Source organism: Drosophila guanche, unplaced genomic scaffold (assembly GCF_900245975.1).
Source record: "Drosophila guanche unplaced genomic scaffold, DGUA_6, whole genome shotgun sequence".
In the NCBI taxonomy this organism is placed as follows: Eukaryota; Metazoa; Arthropoda; class Insecta; order Diptera; family Drosophilidae; genus Drosophila; species Drosophila guanche.
Window position 1 is genome coordinate 7,389,210 of NW_022995745.1, and position 18,759 is coordinate 7,407,968.

The window sequence follows — 18,759 nt, forward strand, 5'->3', positions numbered from 1 at the left end:
GTATTTATTCTAATTTAATGTACGATTAAATGATTTCAATGATAATGTGAAACATAAATGTTAAGCTTTTGCAGCACTGGCAGAAGGATGGGTGTGAGTCTCCTGTTGTCCAACACATTGCTCAACACTGGCTGTTTATGGCAAGGCTTGAACTCACACAAATACCAATTGCAGATGGCTTTTAATTTGTTAGACAAGTTCTAGCCATCAGCTCTTCCCTCAGCTTGAGTTGAGTCAAAAGAGCGAGCAACTGACTGCCAGCCAGGGAGTTCATTAACAGCGCCACAACACGCCGTAAAATGTGTGTTTGTGTGTGTGGAGCTGCGCTATAAACATATTTATGGCTGGCAGGGTTGCTCTTGTTTATGGCGTGCCAAAACAAAAGTATATATAATATAATACCCGATATGGATGATATTTCTGTGGGTTTATTGTTGCATTTTTATCGGGCATTCCGGACAGTCCATCATGTGCGGTCTGCCGGGAACCTTGCTCCTGCTACTGCTGCTGGCGGCAGCTTCCGGCGCTTGGGGCCTCTTCACCGTGGAGAGCAATGGCCTGGGCCTAGCCCTGATGGAGTCTGTGGCGGGTGCTTTGAGTGACGCCAGCCTGGCGCTGGCCAACGACACGGCCTGGCCGCCACAGCATCAGCCGCCCGTGGAGCTGGAGGAGATCGAGTCCTACGACTACATTGTGGTGGGTGCGGGCAGTGCTGGGTCCATTGTGGCCAGTCGCCTGAGCGAGTCGTCGCCGCATGTGCGGGTGCTGCTGCTGGAGGCGGGCGAGCTGCCGCCGCTCGAGTCGGAGATCTTCGCGCTGAGTCCCGCGCTGCATCACGACAAGCGGTACATGTACCTGGACAGGGCCCAGCCCAGTCCCAGCTGCTGTCTGGCCATGGAGCCGCCGCATGGCTGCTCCTGGTGGCATGGCCGCATGATGGGCGGCACAGGGGCCCTCAACGGCAACATCTTTGTGCCCGGCAGCCAGGCCAACTTCAATGGATGGCGCCGGCGGCTGAATCTGAGCGGCTGGGACTGGCCCCAGGTGCAGTTGGCCTACCGCCAGCTGCAGCGGCGCCTGCAGCTCAGCTACTTCCAGGTGGAACCCCTCAACCTGCGGCTCTCCAGCCTGATTTACGCGGCTGCCACGGAGCTGGGAGTGCCGCGCATGAAGCAGCCGCTGCTGGCCGGCTCCAGCTTCGGCTACACCCACCACGTGCCAGTGACCCTCAATGCGGGAAGGCGAGCCAGCAGCGGGCGCCTGTACCTGGCCACCCCGGAGTCCAGTCGGAGACCCAATCTGCATGTAATCCGAGGCGCCACCGTGCGGCGAGTGCTGCTGGACGAGGCTGGCAGTCGGGCCAAGGGCGTTGTCTACTCCCTGGACGGCGGAGAGCGCACCGCCAAGGCGCTCCGTGAGGTTGTCGTGAGCGGCGGAGCCATCAACTCTGCCAAGCTGCTGCTGCTCTCTGGGATTGGATCGGCAGCACAGCTGCGTCCTTTGGGCATCACACCGCTGAGGGAGCTGCCCGTGGGCCAGAACCTTCACGATCATGGGATGCTGCCGCTCTACCTCCGCTTCACCCGCAATTGCGCTGTGAACAGCACTCGGGAGGCGGCCCCCAGCGCCTACTCGGCTGCAGCCGTTGCCGAGTATCTGCTGAATGAGCAGCGGGGACCGCTGGCCAACAGCTTCTCCATGATGGGCTTCATCAACTCAAGTGCGCCCGGGTCCAGCGAGGGCGAGCCCGATCTCCAGCTGGTGGCTCACACGCTGATGGCGCGCGGCGGCGCGGGCAGCTTTGGTTACCTGGGATTCCGGCCAGAGCTGGTGGAGGCCCAGCGTCATGCGCTCCTCGAGTCGGACCTGCTGCAGATCATGGGCTCCCTGCTGCGGCCGCTTTCCCGCAGCGTGATCCGGCTGCGCAGTGCGGATCCCTTGAGCGCGCCGCTCATCGAGAGCCACTACGGGGAGGAGCTCGAGGATCGGGCCACCCTGCTCCGCTATGTGCGCTACGTGCAGCGGCTGGCACAGACCAAATCCTTCCGCCGCTGCGGCCTTCAGCTCTGGCTGCCCCCCCTGCCCGAGTGCGACCAGCTGGCCGCGGACGCGGACGCGGACTCAGACGAGTTCTGGCTGTGCTACATTCGACACTTTTATGTGGGCTCCTGGCATTCGGTTGGCTCCTGCCGCATGGCCGTTGCTGGCGATCCGCGCGGCGTCGTCGATGAGCGGCTGCGGGTGCACGGGGTGCGCGGACTGCGAGTGGTGGACGCCAGCATCATGCCGGAGATAACGGCGGGCCACACAAGCGGTCCGGCCATGATGATCGGAGAGCAGGGCGCACGCATGATCATCGAGGATCAGCAGGCCAATGAGGTGGTGTAATTATTTTTCTCTTGTTAGTGGCTAATTTTTTGGCTATAAAAATACAAAATAGTCATCACTGATATCTGGCATTAGCCTATTAATATTTCTATATTTCTGAATTCTATTAAACATCACAATATTTTTATGTTTTTAACAAACCGAAATATTTCATTGAAAATATGAGTGCGTGTCTCCGTTTTTCTTCCAGTGTAACTTGTCCATTACGTGTGCCACCCATTTAGCATTTATCTTTTGACAGAAAATAACTTTTTGGTTCAAATTTGAAATCTTTATGACGATTCCCCGATTCTCAAGCACGAAATTAGCGAGCGAGCAAGTTAATTTTTTGGCAATTGCTGAAAGCGGAATCGAAACTATTATAAACCGCAACAATCTGCACGCGTGCACAGACATGCAGATGTACATATGCATGAAGTAACTATAAGGAGGCCTCGTCGGTGGCAGAGTTTCTCGTTGGTTCTGCTTATTGTCAGTGCTCGTTTGCTTGTCGACGCGGAAGGTTGGTTGTGGACAAAATTGTTTTGCAAATATTTTCAAAATGTTTTTTTTTTTTTAAACAAACACTACTATCATGTAGCAAACTATTAAACATTAAATTATGAAACAATTATTATGTTTTTTCACATTGCCTTCAAAAGGTTAATCAGCAGACTCCATTGCTCCGTTGCCCTCACACTAACAGCTAAAGCCCTTGCACTCGCACTTTTCACTCGCACGAATTTCTTAGTTTTGCCGACGAGACCTCCTTATATAGTTGCTTCATGCTTGCACCCACACAGTTAGCCGCTCGATGTGCTTATCGTATTTTCGTTTGCTCTTTTTGCTTCTCCTTCGCAGCTGCACTTTGCTGTGGCTGTTGTTGTTGTTGCTTTGCTCATTGCTTGCTTGCTGTTGTTGTTGCTTTGCTCATTGCTTGCTGTTTGCTGTTATTGGTTTACCCTTTGCTGTCGCTGCTGCTGGTTGCTGTTGCTTTTTTTTTGCTTTGGTGCTGGCTTTTGTTTTGATCAGCGGTGTACTTATGGCCGCCGTATCTTATCGGAGGGGCAGATTGCAGATTGCAGATTGTAGCTGTGGACATGACCTCTGCAGCCATGACCTTCGCGTTGCACAGTTTTTAATTCTCCTGCTGGACAGTGTTTAGCTGGGAATGCAGAAGTCTCTTGCACTCTGGTCAATGCACTCGCTCTTGTGGGCTCAGCAGTTTCGGGCAAGTGCCGGCTCAGCGCAACACAGAGCCACACAGAGGGCAGGCAGAGCAGACAGCGATCGGCGATCAGTATGAAATCCGAACAATGACGGCGATCAACACATTTGTGACCATGTGGCGGTTCCTGCTGACCCTTGGTCCCTCGGCCATGGTCATACTGCTGCTGAACAAGGGCATCCTGGAGCAGAGGCCGGATATTGTGGATGAAGAGCATCGGGTGCGCTCCATACGCATCGAGGAGCTGCGCCATTCGTACGACTTCATTGTGGTGGGGGGCGGATCGGCGGGCTGTGTGCTGGCCGCTCGCCTGTCCGAGAATCCGCACTGGAATGTGCTGCTGCTGGAGGCTGGCGGCGACGAGCCGCTGCTGATCGATCTGCCGCAGATGTATCCGGTGTTCCAGCGCAGTCCCTGGGACTGGAAGTATCAGACGGAGCCCTCGGATCGCTACTGCCTGGCCATGGAGGATGGTCGCTGCTTCTGGCCGCGCGGCAAGGTGCTCGGTGGCTGCAGCTCCATCAATGCCATGATGTACATCCGCGGCAATCGGCGGGACTACGACCACTGGGCGGAGCTCGGGAACACCGGCTGGGAGTACTCGAATATTCTGCACTACTTCCGCAAGACGGAGGACATGCGGGTGCCGGGGTACGAGCACAATCCCTACCACGGCCATGGCGGACCCATCTCGGTGGAGCGCTACCGCTTCCCCTCGCCACTGCTGGAGATCTTCATGCAGTCCGTCCAGCAGCTGGGCCTGGCCCATCCCGACGGCGACTTCAATGGCCGCACCCAGACCGGCTTCGCCCCACCCCACGGCACCCTGCGCGACGGCCTGCGGTGCAGCGCCAACAAGGGCTACATGCGCCGCAGCTGGCAGCGCCCCAACCTGGACATTGTGCTGAAGGCATTCGTGGAGCGGCTGCTCATCGATCCACAGTCCCGCCGCGTGCTGGGCGTCGTCTTCGAGTACGGCCTGGGGCGGTACACGGTGCGGGCCACGCGGGAGGTGATCCTTGCCGCTGGGGCACTGGCCAGTCCGCAGCTGCTGATGGTGAGCGGCGTGGGACCCAGGGAGCAGCTCGAGCCGCTGGGCATTGAGGTGGTGCAGCATCTGCCCGGCGTCGGCGGCAACCTGCAGGATCACATCTCCACCTCGGGCGCCATTTACACCTTCGACGGCCATCAGGAGCGGCATCTGTCCTTCCTGGTGCCGGAGATGCTCACCGAGGAGTCGGTGGCCGCCTTCCTGCGGGGCGCCCCCAGCTTCTTCTATGCGATGCCCGTCAGCGAGGTCATGGGATTCGTGAGCACCCGCTACCAGGATGCCGGACTCGACTGGCCGGACGTGCAGCTCTTCCTGGGCAGCTACGGCTACGGGGCTGATGGCGGCATGGTGGGACGTCGTGGAGCGGCCATCACGCTGGAGAACTATGCGGAAGCCTTCGAGCCGGTGCTCTATCAGGACTCGTTTGTGATTGCGCCGCTGCTGATGCGTCCCCGATCGCGTGGCTTCGTCCAGCTGCGCTCCGCGGACCCACGCGTTCATCCGCTCATCCATGCCAACTACTATGACGATCCCCGCGACATGGCGGTCATGGTGGAGGGCCTCAAGATGGCCCATCGCCTCACCCAAACGCCCGTGATGGTGGCCCTCAATGCCACGCTGAACATCTACGAGTGGCGCAACTGCCCCGAGGTGGAGTACCTCAGCGATGCGTTCTGGGAGTGCCTGGCCAGGTTCTACTCGCAGACCATCTACCATCCGGTTGGCACATGCAAAATGGCACCCGCCCACGATCCCTCGGGCGTCGTGGATCCGCGCCTGAGAGTGCGCGGCCTGCGTGGCCTGCGGGTGATCGATGCCAGCATTATGCCCACCATACCCACGGGCAACACCAATGCCCCAACGCTGATGCTGGCCGAACGCGGTGCGGATATCATTAAGGAGGACTGGCGGCACTACCCCAATGGTGGCTGGTAGGAATCTGGCAATCAATAAAGAACTGAAACCTGAAAACTGATATGATCTATGGGATTATTCCATGTGACAGCTGAGAGCCAGCTGTGTGTTTAACCCTGTGATTGGCACATTCATAAATCAATTGGACCGAGCTTTGGGGAAGTGCTGACTGATGACATTCCAGGGGCAGCTGATCGATGATCTTGGAATGCATTTGACACTTGATTCACTTGCAATGAGCAATTGTCACTAGAATTGAATTAACTTTTTGTTCTGCCACAGCATTGAGCAGCATTTTGTGATATTTATTTATTCTTTTTCTTTGTGTTTTTTGTTGCCTGCTGCTGCTGCTGTTGCTGCTGACTTTGATGTAATTTATGAGCGGACACTGAACCAAATGGCAAACGACGGGGCTTACGAGTTTGACCAGTTTTCACGAGGGGTGCCTCAGTGGGCCATGGCTTGGGCTGGTGGCAGAAAAAGGTTTTGCTTGCTTTTCATGCTTGGACGCTGCCAGATCGCGGGTCAGTTCACGTCCGCCACTGAGCGCCAGCAGACGACGAGCGTCCGCAGATTCCTCCCAAAACTCAAAATGATGAAAATCGATCAGAGCATAAGGACAATGCTGCTGCTCGTGGCAATGCTGCTGCCTTTATGCTTGGCACGACCACAGGAGTTCATCTTCTCAGAGGACACTGGCCCAGGTGCAGAAGCGGAACAGAGGCCGCCGCCATTGAACGATCCATCGGGTAAACGAGTAATTGCCAGAAGCTCAACCCAAACCAAAACTAATTCTTTACTTCTTTCAGATCTCAGTGCTGGCCTCAATTTGGTGCCCGTTGGCAATCTGATTGCGGCAGCGGCTAATTCCGTGCTGCCAGCGCCCGTTCAGTTCATACGGACAGCCATGAACAGCGGCCTCTGACCCCCCCATGTGTACATCTGTCCATGTTGGCTATCATTTTAATCACTTGTTGTAGTGTAGGTGTTGTTCTTAAGTGTTACACTTTTAGTGCACGTGTTTGTTGGGGTGTGCGTGTGTGTGTGTGTGTGCTAACTGAGTTTTATACAACTTGTTTAATCAGATACGAAAACCCGACGATGGAGCGATAAAAGCGTGCAATCAAGACCCTCAAATTGTGTTTGTTTTTTGTTTGTTTTTATTTTTATATTTTATTTTTGTTTTGTTATTTTTGTTCTTAGAATACACGCAGAGTCACTGGAATGCAGCAGCTACACTCATTAATGCGAGCAATGCACAGTTACATTCTCGATCAACCCATTGCAGGGATCCCGTTATCCCCGCTCGACACGCAGCTACTCGCATGTTTTTCTACCTGCGCACAGACAAGCAGACACAAAACCTTTCTTGCTTCTCTGCTGCAGCACATAAATAACGGGATCTTCACTATGCATTTATCTGCCAGAGAGCGGCACAGAGGGTGGGTAGGCGAGAGAGTGACATCTTTGCTCTCTGGCTTTGTGGTCCACGCAAAACGTTTCTTGCTTCTCTGTCGCTGCGTCGGTTCGCCACACGAAGCTTTTACGCTGCGCATGTGCCGACTGCGCTGCCTGTGAACCTTTTCTATGCTGTCGGCCGCTTCTTTACAGCCACGGAAAAAAGAACGCATGTTCCATGCACTAGAAAGGGTATTTGAAGCATTGGCTGGTTGCGGAAAGTCTTCTAATGTTTTCTTTGTGGGTCTTACGACACATTCTCACTGGCAATGTTATCGCACATTCTGATGCCACTTGACTTACAGTCCGGACTCTATTGGGTGTGTAATGCCAGCAGAGTGCCGGAATTTAAAACGACAACAGGAGGGCATCACACGTGGAGAGAGCGAACTAACTGCCTGCTTGAGTCAACGTCCTCAGCGAGGAGTGCGCACTGTGGGAGCGCCCGCCCTCTGCCTCTGCCTCTCCCTCTCGCTCTGCCTCTCTCCTTGCGCTGATCGCTTATCGCGGACTATATAAGCGGATCGCGAGCAGCGCCTGCCACTCAGATATATTCGAAGCGAGATGTCGCACGCAGCCAGCGTCAGTCTCAATCTCAGCGAGGCCATCGCTGCGGCGGGCCAGTGTGGCGCCACAGCCGCCACCGGCCTCTCAGCCATCGGACTCTTCGGCGGCATGGTCAGCATGCTGCTGCAGGCCCTGCTCTCGGCCCAGTGCCAAGTCTCACCCGCCAGCAAGTGGCCAGCCGACTACGATGGGGACCTGGACGAGGAGCCCTACGATTTTGTGGTGATCGGAGCCGGTTCCGCGGGCTCTGTGGTGGCCAGCCGCCTCAGCGAGAACCCGGATTGGCGAGTGCTGGTCCTGGAGGCTGGCGGAGATCCACCCGCGGAGGCTGAGGTGAGTCGATCAATCAATCAATCAGTCCGGCAAAATGCACTCTCTTGCTCCCCCCAGCTGCCAGCCTTGTTCTTTGGCCTGCAGCACACGGAATTCACGTGGAACTACTTCGCGGAGCCGAGCGAGCTGGCCAGTCGCGGCCTCAAGGATGGACGCGTCTACTGGCCGCGCGGGCGCATGCTAGGCGGCTCGGGATCGGCCAATGCGATGCTCTACCTGCGAGGCAATCGGCGGGACTACGACGGATGGGCGGCACTGGGCAACGATGGCTGGAGCTATGACGAGGTGTTGCCTTTCTTTGAGCGCTCGGTGAGGGCCCAGGGAAACGAGAGCCACCCGAAGGGCTACGTGACCCTCAATCCGTTTGAGCGGCAGGACGATGACATCCACCAGATGATCATCGCGGGCGGCCTGGAGCTGGGCGTGCCCCATGTGGCCGAGTTCGCGGAGGGCAGCGAGACGGGCTACGGCCATGCGCCGGGCACCGTGCGGCAGGGGGAGCGCATGAGCACGGCCAAGGGCTACCTGGCAGCGGTGGCCAAAGCGCGGCCCAATCTCCACATCGTCAAGCATGCGCTGGTCAAGCAGCTGCACTTCCACAAGGATCTACTCCAAGGCATTAGCTTCGAGCGCAAGGGCCGCCTGCAGCGCGTCGAGGTGGCCAAGGAGGCTGTGCTCTCGGCGGGCAGCATCGACTCCCCGGCGCTGCTGCTGCGCTCCGGCATTGGAGGCCGCGAGCAGCTCCAGGAGCTGGGCATTCCGCTGCAGTTGGAGCTGCCGGGCGTGGGCAAGAATCTGCAGGATCATCTGGTCGTGCCGCTCTTCCTGCGCCTCAACGAGGGCCGGACGCAGGCTGCCACACAGCAGGAGATCCTGGACAGCATATACGAGTATCTAATCCATCGCACGGGTGAGCTGGCCACGCACGGCACGGCCTCGCTGGTGGGCTTCGTCAACACCAATGGCAGCAGCATCTATCCCGATGTGGAGAATCATCATCTGTTCTTCCGTCGTGGCCGCCACGACCAGCTGGAGGTGTTCCTGCGCGGCGTGTCCTTCCAGGAGCAGTATCTGCAGCATCTCCAGTCCCTGCTGCGTGACTCCGAGCTGCTCTGCGTCTTTCTGCTGCTCTCCCATCCCCAGGCCAAGGGCGAACTGCGCCTGCAGAGCCGCGATCCAGCCCTGCCGCCACTCCTCGTCAGCAACTACCTGTCGGAGCGGGAGGATGTGGCCACCGTGCTGCGCGGCATTCGCCACATCGAGTCGCTCGAGCGCACCCAGGCCTTCCAGGCCCAGCTGGCCGAAATGGTCCACATACCCATCGAGGAGTGCGACGCGCAGCACGCGTACCGCAGCGATGGCTACTGGAGCTGCTATGCGCGCCACTTCACCGTCACCTGCTACCACCAGACGGGCACCGTCAAGATGGGCCCCGCCACCGATGACCAGTCCTGTGTGAGTCCCCGCCTCCAGCTCCATGGCGCACGCAATCTGCGCGTGGCCGATGCCAGCGTCATGCCCAACGTGGTCAGCGCCAACACCAATGCGGCCACCGTAATGATTGCCGAGCGCGCAGCGGACTTTATTCGCGACGATTGGCAGCACTCGGAAAGGCAGCACCTCAAGGTGCAGCACATGCACGCGGATGATTTGTAGCCAAGCCAGGCAGCGGCAAGCTGTCGGTTTGGTTACTTGTGTGGGAGCTAGTCTTAATTTATATTATTTGGTTTCTCTTTTGGGTAAAGAATAAAGCTCAAAGGTAACCCAAATGCGAGTCCTTGAAACGGGAGCGTACTTTTCCTTGGAAATGACACCACAGCCAGTGGCTGTGGCAAGGATATAAAAATAGGCGAGCGATGTGAAGAAGCGCAGCCTGCGCGGCAACAACCATGCCACAAATACACACAAAAGTGCGCTTAAGCGTGCCACATTACACATGTGTCAGTTGCAACTTTTGCCTTGAACGGCATTCACTTCGAAAATGAGTGGCGCGCAGGGCGGATGTGCGACTGCGACTGCGACGCAGACTCCCTGCACGCAGGAGCACGTGTTCAAGCGTCCGGCGCCGTATCCACGACAACAGAAGCCGCAAGTGCCCGAGCATCTGGAGTATCACTATGCCCTAAGGCAGTACGGACTGCCCCTGTGGCCGCTGCAGACGACGCCGCATGCCATGCACCCAGCGCCGCCGCCACTGCCGCCACAAATGCCCATTGACCAGGCCATCAACGAAGAGCTCAACCAGCGGGAGAGGAGAAGACTAACGCGCCAAAGTCTGCAGCAACGAATCAAAATGAAACAGATACGACTGCTGCAGAGGAGAATCGAAAGGAACACCTTGGAGATCAAGTCGCTGCAGAGCCAGATGAAGCATCTGGAGAGGCTCATGCCACGACCGCCCCAGCAGCTGCAGCAGCTGCAGCCCGTGCCCACCTATTGCCAGGCGCAGCAGCAGGCCTTCGAGCTCTACCGACCATACCTCTAACAATTCTCTTACCATATACAAACACACTTCAATAAAGCATAGCTGTGACCCACCCACACAATTTGTATATTTTAGGGCGAATCCAACGGCTAAGCAACACTGGGATAGAGAGAGAGAGAGAGACACGTTCTGGCTAGAGATATTTGAGTTATTTAAAGCTCTTTAAGCATTTATTACACATTTAAATGCAATTAAATTTAAATGTTTAAGTTGAATTATATTAAATTTAATATTTGTAACTTTAAGTTTGCTTTTAAGATATTTTTCAAGCACTTGAAATATTTATTTTAAAGTGTTTTGAGAAGCAGCAAATGAAATTTAAATATACATTTATGTAAAATAATGTTTTTAAAGCCAAAATATTTCATTTAAAGCTGTGTGTGTGTGTGTGTGTGTGTGTGGGTGTATTTCCTGCATATTTTTGGAATATATTTCTCATGCCTGCAGAGCCCTCAATCAAGTTTTGGCATCGCTGTCACGCTGTCACCTTGGAAGCGCTGCTCTCTCTCTCTCTCCCCCCAGAATTATTCTGGCATAATTATTCTTAAAGTGAATTTATGAACAAATCCGCTAGAGCCTTCCCTAACTGAGCATTTACTTAGCTAAGACGCCTTCCTCATATCGTAGCCACAAAAGTGAACTCGCGACAACGTGCCCCGCATCTTATTTGCTGGAGATCCGTGCTGCTGGGCGGGGGAAATGCCATTTAAATGGCAACTGCAGTTTGGCATTTCTAATTTGCCAGCGTCTAGTAAATGTAAGTAAGTAAACGTAAAGGCAGGTAACAGACAGTGCGCCAAATCACAAAGTTTATTAGGGAATGTCAGCGGCATTTGTTGGACGGGTGATGGATGGATATCCGTCGAAGGCTGTTCAACGGTAGACTGGGTTCTGTTCGGTAATGGGCCAAAGGATCAGTGAAAGTCAAAGAACACTTCGCACCTCAGAGGTCACAGCTAATGTCAGCTGTCAGCAGAGATTGCAGCAGCTTTAGATATCTGCGACTTCAAAACAAAGTGTTATCAGGGGCAGCCGGGCGCAGCCATCGATAGTCGCCAAACCGTAAAGATAAAGATAAAGATAAAGGCAGAGCCACAACCGCTTATGGCACTTATCAGAGAAAAATGTAGCTTCTAATTCCGTACTGGGTCGCCTCAGGGTTTATCACAGTCGATTAGCTAATCTTCCGACAGACTGTGGCTCTGCCTCAGCCTCTGCCTCTGCCTGTGCCTGTGCCTCATGGCTTTGATAAGGGGGAGTGCCAGTTGCCGGTGCGCTGGGCGGAAGGTGCGTCTAATTTATGTGGAACAACAAATGCAAATGTGATTTACGGGCACGCAGAAGCAGAGAGGCAGCGAGGCAGCAGCGAGGCAGCAGCGAGGCAGCAGCGAGGCAGCGACGCAGCCGGCATACGAAAACCAAGTGAATCGCGTCCGTACAAATTCCGGGCGTTCTGTGCACAAGCCAAACAGTCGCGCACGGGCAACGCCAGAGCCAGTACCGCTCTCCAGTGCCAATTAACGATACTCAAGGAATACTCAAGGAACAGCTCGAGCTTCAACTTGGACACATGGAGTATCTCAGCGCTCAGTGTGCCGCCCGTTCGGCGGGCCCGGCCAATACGCTGATGTCGCTGCTCGTCCACACGCTGATCTCCAGGTACTGCGACCTCAGCGGACAGCAGCAGTGGCCGCTGGACCAGGGCGACGCGCTGGAGCAGGCCGGTGACTTTGAGCAGGATTACGACTTCGTTGTGGTGGGCTCGGGCAGCTCCGGCGCGGTGGTGGCCGGCCGACTGGCGGAGCACAGCAAGTGGCGCATTCTGCTGCTGGAGGCGGGCGGCGATCCGCCCATCGAGACGGAGTTCGTGGCCTGGCACATGGCCACACAGTTCTCCGCCTGGGACTGGCAGTATCACACGGAGCCGAACGGACGCGCCTGCATGGCCATGCAGGGGGAGAGCTGCCACTGGCCGCGGGGCAAGATGCTGGGCGGCACGAACGGCATGAACGCCATGATCTATGCGCGCGGCACACGCTTCGACTTCGATGACTGGGAGTCGCGCGGCAATCCCGGCTGGGGCTACGACCAGGTGCTGGAGCACTTCCGCAAGGCCGAGGATCTGCGCTCCACGCGGCCGGGCTACACGCCGGGCGACCACGGCGTCGGCGGACCCATGGGCCTCAACAACTACGTCTCCGACAACGAGTTCCGCACCACCATCCGCGCCGGCATGCAGGAGATGGGCTACGGCAGTGCGCCGGACTTCACCGAGGGCTCCTACGTCGGCCAGATGGACATTCTGGGCACACAGGACGGCGGGCGTCGCATCACCACCGCGCGCTCCCATCTGCGCAAGGACACGCCCAATCTGCACATCCTGCGGCACGCGCACGTCAAGCGGCTGAACCTCGGCAAGGATAAGCGCGCGGAGAGCGTCACCTTCGTGCATCGCGAGAAGAAGGAGTACACGGTGCGTGCCCGCAAGGAGATCATTCTGTGCGCCGGCGCCATCGGCTCGCCGCAGATCCTGCTGCTCTCAGGTGAGTTCCCGCTGCGGCCTCAAGGTTGGCCCCCGATTAGATAGCCCGTGGCACACACAGTTTATGGCATCTGATAGTCACATTGGCAGGGTCAGCGCAAAAAAAGTTTAACGATTGGTCGTTGGGCTGCTTTGCCGATAAGCTCGCACTTTTTGCTTCGATTTTGGTTAGATTAGCAGAGCGGAAAGTTTGAGGCGAGAGGAAGCCGACAAGTGCCATTCATGACCAACAAAAAAGCAAAGAAAATTCCCCAAAGATCTTCACAGCTCGGGGAGGAAGTTGAGGCATTGAGAATTCCCTCAAATATTAATCTGCAATCCTTCCACAGGCATTGGACCCGCTGATCATCTGAAGAGCGTTGGAGTTCCACTCAAGCTGGACCTGCCCGTGGGCCACAATCTGAAGGATCATGCCAGCTTGCCGGTCATCTTCCAGATTGACAAGTCCACGGCCCGCAAGCCCACCGAGGAGGAGCTGGTGGATGCCATGTACAACCTGCTGATGGGACGCTACAGCAAGCTGCTGCACCACGAGGCCACCGCGCTGACGGGCTTCATTAACACCACCTCGGTGGAGGGGCCCAATCCGGATATACAGACAACGAACTTCTTCAGCCTGATGCAGAGTCCCGAGCTGAAGGGCTATGTGGCAGCCACGGGCTTCAACGATCGCGTCGCGAAGAGCATTCTGTCCGCCAACCAGAATTCCAACACGTACATCACGTACCTGCTGCACCTGAAGCCCTTCTCCGCGGGCAAGCTGCAGCTGCAGTCGAAGAACTACCTGGATGCGCCGCTCATCGATCCCGGCTACATGACCGATGAGCGCGATGTGGACACATACATCCGGGCGCTGAACATCTACAAGCGGCTGCCCGAGACGAAGGCCTTCAGCGAGCGGGAGGCGTCGCTGCACAAGGTCGACCTGGCGGCCTGTAACGATATCCAGTACCAGTCGGACGACTATTGGCGCTGCTACATCCGCCACATGACCACAACCGTCTACCATCCGGTGGGCACCACCAAAATGGGTCCCGCCGGCGATCCCACCGCCGTCGTCGATGCCCGCCTCAGGGTGCACGGTGCCAAGGGACTGCGCGTCATCGATGCCAGCATCATGCCCGACATTGTGGGCGCCAACACGAACGCTGCCTGCATCATGATCGGCGAGAAGGGTGCGGACATGATCAAGGAGGATTATCTGCAGCACACCGAGCTGTAAGCTCAACGATATTCTTAGCATAGATCTGCCTCTGCCTCTGCCTCTGTTTTTTTTTTCTTCTATCTTTTCTTCTTAATAATAATTAAATATATGTTTAACGATTGCAAAAACACGCGAAAACAATGCAAATTAGTGGCTGGGAAGGGTATAAATGGAGCGTTGCACTCCCTAAAAGCACGCAGCACGCCTTTAAGTCACAAAACTCACGCATCTCGACATGGAACACCATTTTTACATGTATTTTACACATAGATTACATGTATTTTACACATTTTCGGTACTTCCTACACGATCCCCCTTAAGATCGGTTTCTGCACAGTGCTGCTCAAACCCCAACGGTGTTGGTTTGCAACTCGACTAAGGTTAGTTGGTGCATTTCCTGGCTTTGAAATGGGTTTGCTTCCTGGCTGCTGGAATGCGTATACGCAGCGTTGTATTTACGACGGATTTATGGGTACTTAAACTAGCAGAACGCCACAACTAACGAAGGTATGGTTTCGCACTGATCTGTAAAGAGCAGCTAAAACTGTGTGGGTTCGCCGCATGATTTTCCTGAACCTTCTACACAACCAAAAGGCACTCTTCATGTATGAATAAACAATCGAGGGCAGAGACAACATTCAGCAGCTTTCGCCAAACCTTAACCGGAGGCTGCAATATCTGGACTACGACTTCGAGTGGAATATATTCGCGAATAAGCATTGCATACCGTTTGTACGTATTGAATCTGACCGATGGCCGGCCTCGTTTGCGGCTTGTTCCATTTTGATTGACAGCTTTCACTTTTACGCTCTCGCCGTGTACTTTATTTTCGGCTAGCCAAACTGGGGTCCGGCAAATAGCTGATTACCGATTGCCCATTGCCCATTGCCCATGCCCCCACAATGGGCGCAATTCCAGGCGCCACGAAGCGTGCCGAGCCGCAGCTTTTTCGGTGTTCATCTAATGACTTTTGCCGCGCCTGCGGCATGCCAAACAAATCATAATTAATTGTTGGCCAAGTGGCCCCCTGTGTCGCAGCCAGTGGGTGGTGGCCCAAAGTGGAGCTACCTCAGCAATTATGTAATGAAAGTGTGAATTGTTTTGCTGATTGATTAAAGATATCGCACGCACAGCGATGACTGGAGCAACTGGCGCACCATTGGCAGGACAGAGTGGAGCAGGATTGTGGCACTTGTGGGGGCATAAACTTCGCTTCATACGGGGAAATATTTGCCTCCAAATTGCAATTAGGAAATGATAATAGTTTAATTCATATTTACGCTCAGTGTGAAGGGCTCGACACTCCCCTGACGGAACCCCCCGCACCATTACGGAACAATTAGCAAGCGGCACGTAATAGGCCTGCACTTGACCAAAAGCAAACCCAAGACCAGAGCCAGGTAGCAGGCCGCAAATGGAATCCAATTAAATGAAATCAGTCAAGATCTGTGCACGGCGATAGGGAGGGGAGTGGAATGGGCATGACTCGCACAAAAAGAGAGCCACAATTGGAGCCGTTTAGGCAAGTGATTAGATGAAAGATGCTCTGCCACTCGGCCGCTGTCAGCTACTGCTGCTGCGGTGGCAACCTACAGCTGTACAACTGTGAGTACTCCATGGGCAGACACACACGTAGGGCAAAGTCGGCCACACGAAACGGAGATAGAAATTGGGGATGGGCGCGTGACAACAAGCTCAACGACTCACAACTAACCGAAACATTGATACATTTCTGCAGCTCTACAGCCACACAAGATGCAGACATCGAGTGATATTCCTTTCCATTTATCAGCTTCTCTCACAGCATAAAAGAGCTGCTTCAGTGTTAGATTCTGTTGGGGAAGTGGGTAAGCCAAACACGAGGCCATCGCTAGCTGAGCTACAGATGTTGCTCCACATGGTACAGAGGCTTCGTTTTCGTGCATTTGTCGTTTAATGAAGTTCACTTTGTTTCAGTCACAGACACAGAGACAAGATCATGCATGGGCAGATGACACAGCACTAGGAAACGATGGAGTGGCTGTCATGGAGGGAGCTACGGGGGCTGTTATGTCACCCCCTCGGGGATGTACATAAGTAGATCTCTGGGACGCCTCTCTACTATTTTCACTTTTAATTGTTTGCTGCTTAGGCAACTGGCCACAAGAGAAATATTGCCTACCACATGCCACAGCTAAGTGCCGGAAATTGTTCAACATCTGTGAGTCCGGCAAGTGTTTAAGCGCGGAAATTGTTGATTGGATTTGGGTCTGGCTCTGGGCAGCAAAAGGGAAAATGGTTTAGAATGAGGAAAGGAAGGCATTGTCCCCCCAACACATCCCAACACGACCTTGAACCATGCTCCCTTAACAGTACTGGACAACTGGTCAGGAATTTCAGTGGCCACCACTAACCTTTTGAGATCTAATCAAAGGCATTCCAGTTCCCAAGATCCATCAACGAGTTTGGCCCTTGACTGGGCCTCGCCTAGGGCTAAGAGTGTCCCATCAAGGTAAGACAAAACACAAACAAAAACTACAGCCAGAGAGAGACACACACAACTCATGGTGGAGTTTGACAAGTTTATTTTGTGCTTTTTATTGTCAACTTGGGCAGTGGAGTTTCCTCAAGCACATTCGCACGGGAAAACTCGGCTCACTTGACCTTGCCCCATTAGCGGCAATAAGCAACGAATGAGAAGAAGCAAAAAAAGCAAGAAACGAACTTGCGATATATCAAACGATCGTCACATCCATGGCTCGAATAATTTGCGGGCGACTTTCGTCATTCCTTTCAGCCAGCAATAGACATTCGGTGGACCAACTCGAAGCAATTGATTGAGTCCAACCCCACACAGTCCAAGCCAAAGGCATTAGAATTGCTGTGAAATTGATTTTCTGGTTCCGAAATGGTTTAACGTCGCCAATTGGTTCGACACCTGCCAACGGCAACAGCCATAGATCATTGCCCAGATCATGGGAGCACAAAGAACCCTAAAACGCGTGGTGCTCCACTTCCATGGAAACTCTACAAAATTTGATTGCTTTTTTGTTGAGAATATTTTGAGTGCTGCAAGGAAAAGCTTTATAACAGCATCAGGCAGGAAACGGCACTGATTGAACAATTAGAGCACTTAAAAATCGAAATTGCATCGAAAATAAAAACAAGTTTTTTGGGTTAATTTCCATTTTGGATTGCTCGTGGCTGACAATGGCTGTTATTGGAGTTTTTGTTGTTGTTGTTGTTGTTGTTTTCAATTGCCGAGCAATCCGTTGGGGCATATCGATGGATCCACACAAAAACCGGTTCAGCCATCCATCCGCATGTAATGCCAGAAATTTCACTTGCATCTCCGTTTTGATTGAACTCTTCTTCAACTTCTTCAATGCCAAACGCAATGTGGATATCGGTTCTCTCTGCCGCTCTCCCGCTCTCCCGCTCTCTTCTCTGTCTGCTCGTGTCAGGTGGCTTACGTGAGCAAAGACAACTACGCAGCGGGGGAGGGGGTGCAGAGGGGGTGCTGGAGAGCAGAGCGCAGCGCACATAACTGTCAAGCGAGCATGAAGGTCGTCCGTCGTCTGTGAAGTAAGGCAGCAGCAGCAGCAAAGAAGAGGAGGAAGAGGAGAAGAGGCGCACGTGAAAACCGCAAATGCCAGAGCGAGGCAGGAGCCACCACCACCAGCAGCAGCACGTAACCGTTTCGCAACACACGGCCACCGCAAGCAAAGGAATCGGGCGAACCTCAGAGAGGGAGAGAGCGGGAGAGCGCTTCAATCGGTTATTGTTTTGTAACGGAACGTTCCATCAGCGCAGCTGTCAGCAGCAGCAGAGGGAGAGAGATTGCGTTATCCAAGTGGGATCCCAGTGAGGCTTTAGCACCCAGCAGGAGACCAAACAGCGAGTGCAGCAGCAAGAGAAGGAAGACAGATACGTCGAAGCTTTTGCAGGAAGCCAGAGCCAGGCCCTCAAGCAGAGCCGCCGGCAGAGCACATGTCATGCTTAAGCGTGGAAATTTGTCATATGACATAGAGCACAGCAGGAGGCCATCAAATAAGATGCAGGTGCCTGAGGATTATCCAAGCAGGACACGTGTACACGTACAGGATGGCAGCTGATTTACTCTTGACATTTGTTTAAAGCGTAGCCAGAAGCCACCCAAAGATTATGCGGAATATAAATATTGAAAATTTGCATGTTTAAAATCATTTTAAAGCAAATTTTTATATTATTATTGGTAATTATTTGTAATTATCAGCCTTTGTCCAGCTGCATGCAAGAACTGCTTCTAGTGGCACGGATTAACTAGTGACTCCAGCGATAAATAACTAGTTTTCCGTTACTGCTAAGGCAGCAAATGCAAAGAGTGGGGAAAGGGGCGAGGGCAGAGGCCAGGCAGGAGCGCCATTGGCCAAAAATGGTAAGCGTTTTGCAATGCCAAAGCCAGCAGCAGCACAAGGAGGCCCCGACATAAAGAGAGAGAGAGAGAGAGCGAGAGGAGGGCGCACACGCTCTCAACCGCCGCAGTTGGCGTCACTGTCGACGTCGCAACCGCAACCGCAACAGAAGCAGCGCAAAAGGAGCTTCCAATAGCAACGGCAGCGTCAACCACAGCCAAAGTAAACGGGGAAAC

General features: G+C 54.2%; 6 protein-coding genes across 9 annotated transcripts in view; 5 read left to right on the top strand and 1 right to left on the bottom strand.

Annotated features, from left to right (window-relative positions):
- Positions 1-18,759, bottom strand: part of LOC117581042 (flotillin-2) — an 84,516-nt gene that overhangs the window by 12,896 nt on the left and 52,861 nt on the right. The gene's annotated exons all lie outside the window — the stretch shown is intronic.
- On the top strand, positions 453-2,450 carry LOC117581032 (glucose dehydrogenase [FAD, quinone]). Its single transcript, XM_034267862.1, has one exon. It carries the CDS (start codon positions 469-471, stop codon positions 2,386-2,388), a length of 1,920 nt encoding a protein of 639 aa, XP_034123753.1. The 5' UTR covers positions 453-468; the 3' UTR covers positions 2,389-2,450.
- On the top strand, positions 3,546-5,622 carry LOC117581033 (glucose dehydrogenase [FAD, quinone]). The gene has a single exon (XM_034267863.1). The coding sequence runs from the start codon at positions 3,684-3,686 to the stop codon at positions 5,580-5,582; it is 1,899 nt and encodes a 632-aa protein (XP_034123754.1). The 5' UTR covers positions 3,546-3,683; the 3' UTR covers positions 5,583-5,622.
- Positions 6,065-6,698, top strand: LOC117581047. Its single transcript, XM_034267882.1, has 2 exons — positions 6,065-6,310; positions 6,371-6,698. Exons 1-2 carry the CDS (start codon positions 6,154-6,156, stop codon positions 6,484-6,486), a joined length of 273 nt encoding a protein of 90 aa, XP_034123773.1. The 5' UTR covers positions 6,065-6,153; the 3' UTR covers positions 6,487-6,698.
- On the top strand, positions 7,569-9,688 carry LOC117581031 (glucose dehydrogenase [FAD, quinone]). Its single transcript, XM_034267861.1, has 2 exons — positions 7,569-7,919; positions 7,977-9,688. Exons 1-2 carry the CDS (start codon positions 7,584-7,586, stop codon positions 9,573-9,575), a joined length of 1,935 nt encoding a protein of 644 aa, XP_034123752.1. The 5' UTR covers positions 7,569-7,583; the 3' UTR covers positions 9,576-9,688.
- On the top strand, positions 11,876-14,288 carry LOC117581040 (glucose dehydrogenase [FAD, quinone]). Its single transcript, XM_034267870.1, has 2 exons — positions 11,876-12,947; positions 13,276-14,288. The coding sequence occupies exons 1-2, from the start codon at positions 11,975-11,977 to the stop codon at positions 14,166-14,168; spliced, it is 1,866 nt and encodes a 621-aa protein (XP_034123761.1). The 5' UTR covers positions 11,876-11,974; the 3' UTR covers positions 14,169-14,288.

Bases quoted from the DNA above. Each gene is read 5' to 3' on its own strand.
- LOC117581047 (XM_034267882.1), top strand. From the start codon at position 6,154: ATGATGAAAATCGATCAGAGCATAAGGACAATGCTGCTGCTCGTGGCA. The intron at 6,311-6,370 runs GTAAACGAGTAA...TACTTCTTTCAG, and splicing joins GCCATTGAACGATCCATCGG to ATCTCAGTGCTGGCCTCAAT.
- LOC117581031 (XM_034267861.1), top strand. From the start codon at position 7,584: ATGTCGCACGCAGCCAGCGTCAGTCTCAATCTCAGCGAGGCCATCGCT. The intron at 7,920-7,976 runs GTGAGTCGATCA...TGCTCCCCCCAG, and splicing joins ATCCACCCGCGGAGGCTGAG to CTGCCAGCCTTGTTCTTTGG.
- LOC117581040 (XM_034267870.1), top strand. From the start codon at position 11,975: ATGGAGTATCTCAGCGCTCAGTGTGCCGCCCGTTCGGCGGGCCCGGCC. The intron at 12,948-13,275 runs GTGAGTTCCCGC...ATCCTTCCACAG, and splicing joins GCAGATCCTGCTGCTCTCAG to GCATTGGACCCGCTGATCAT.
- LOC117581032 (XM_034267862.1), top strand. From the start codon at position 469: ATGTGCGGTCTGCCGGGAACCTTGCTCCTGCTACTGCTGCTGGCGGCA.
- LOC117581033 (XM_034267863.1), top strand. From the start codon at position 3,684: ATGACGGCGATCAACACATTTGTGACCATGTGGCGGTTCCTGCTGACC.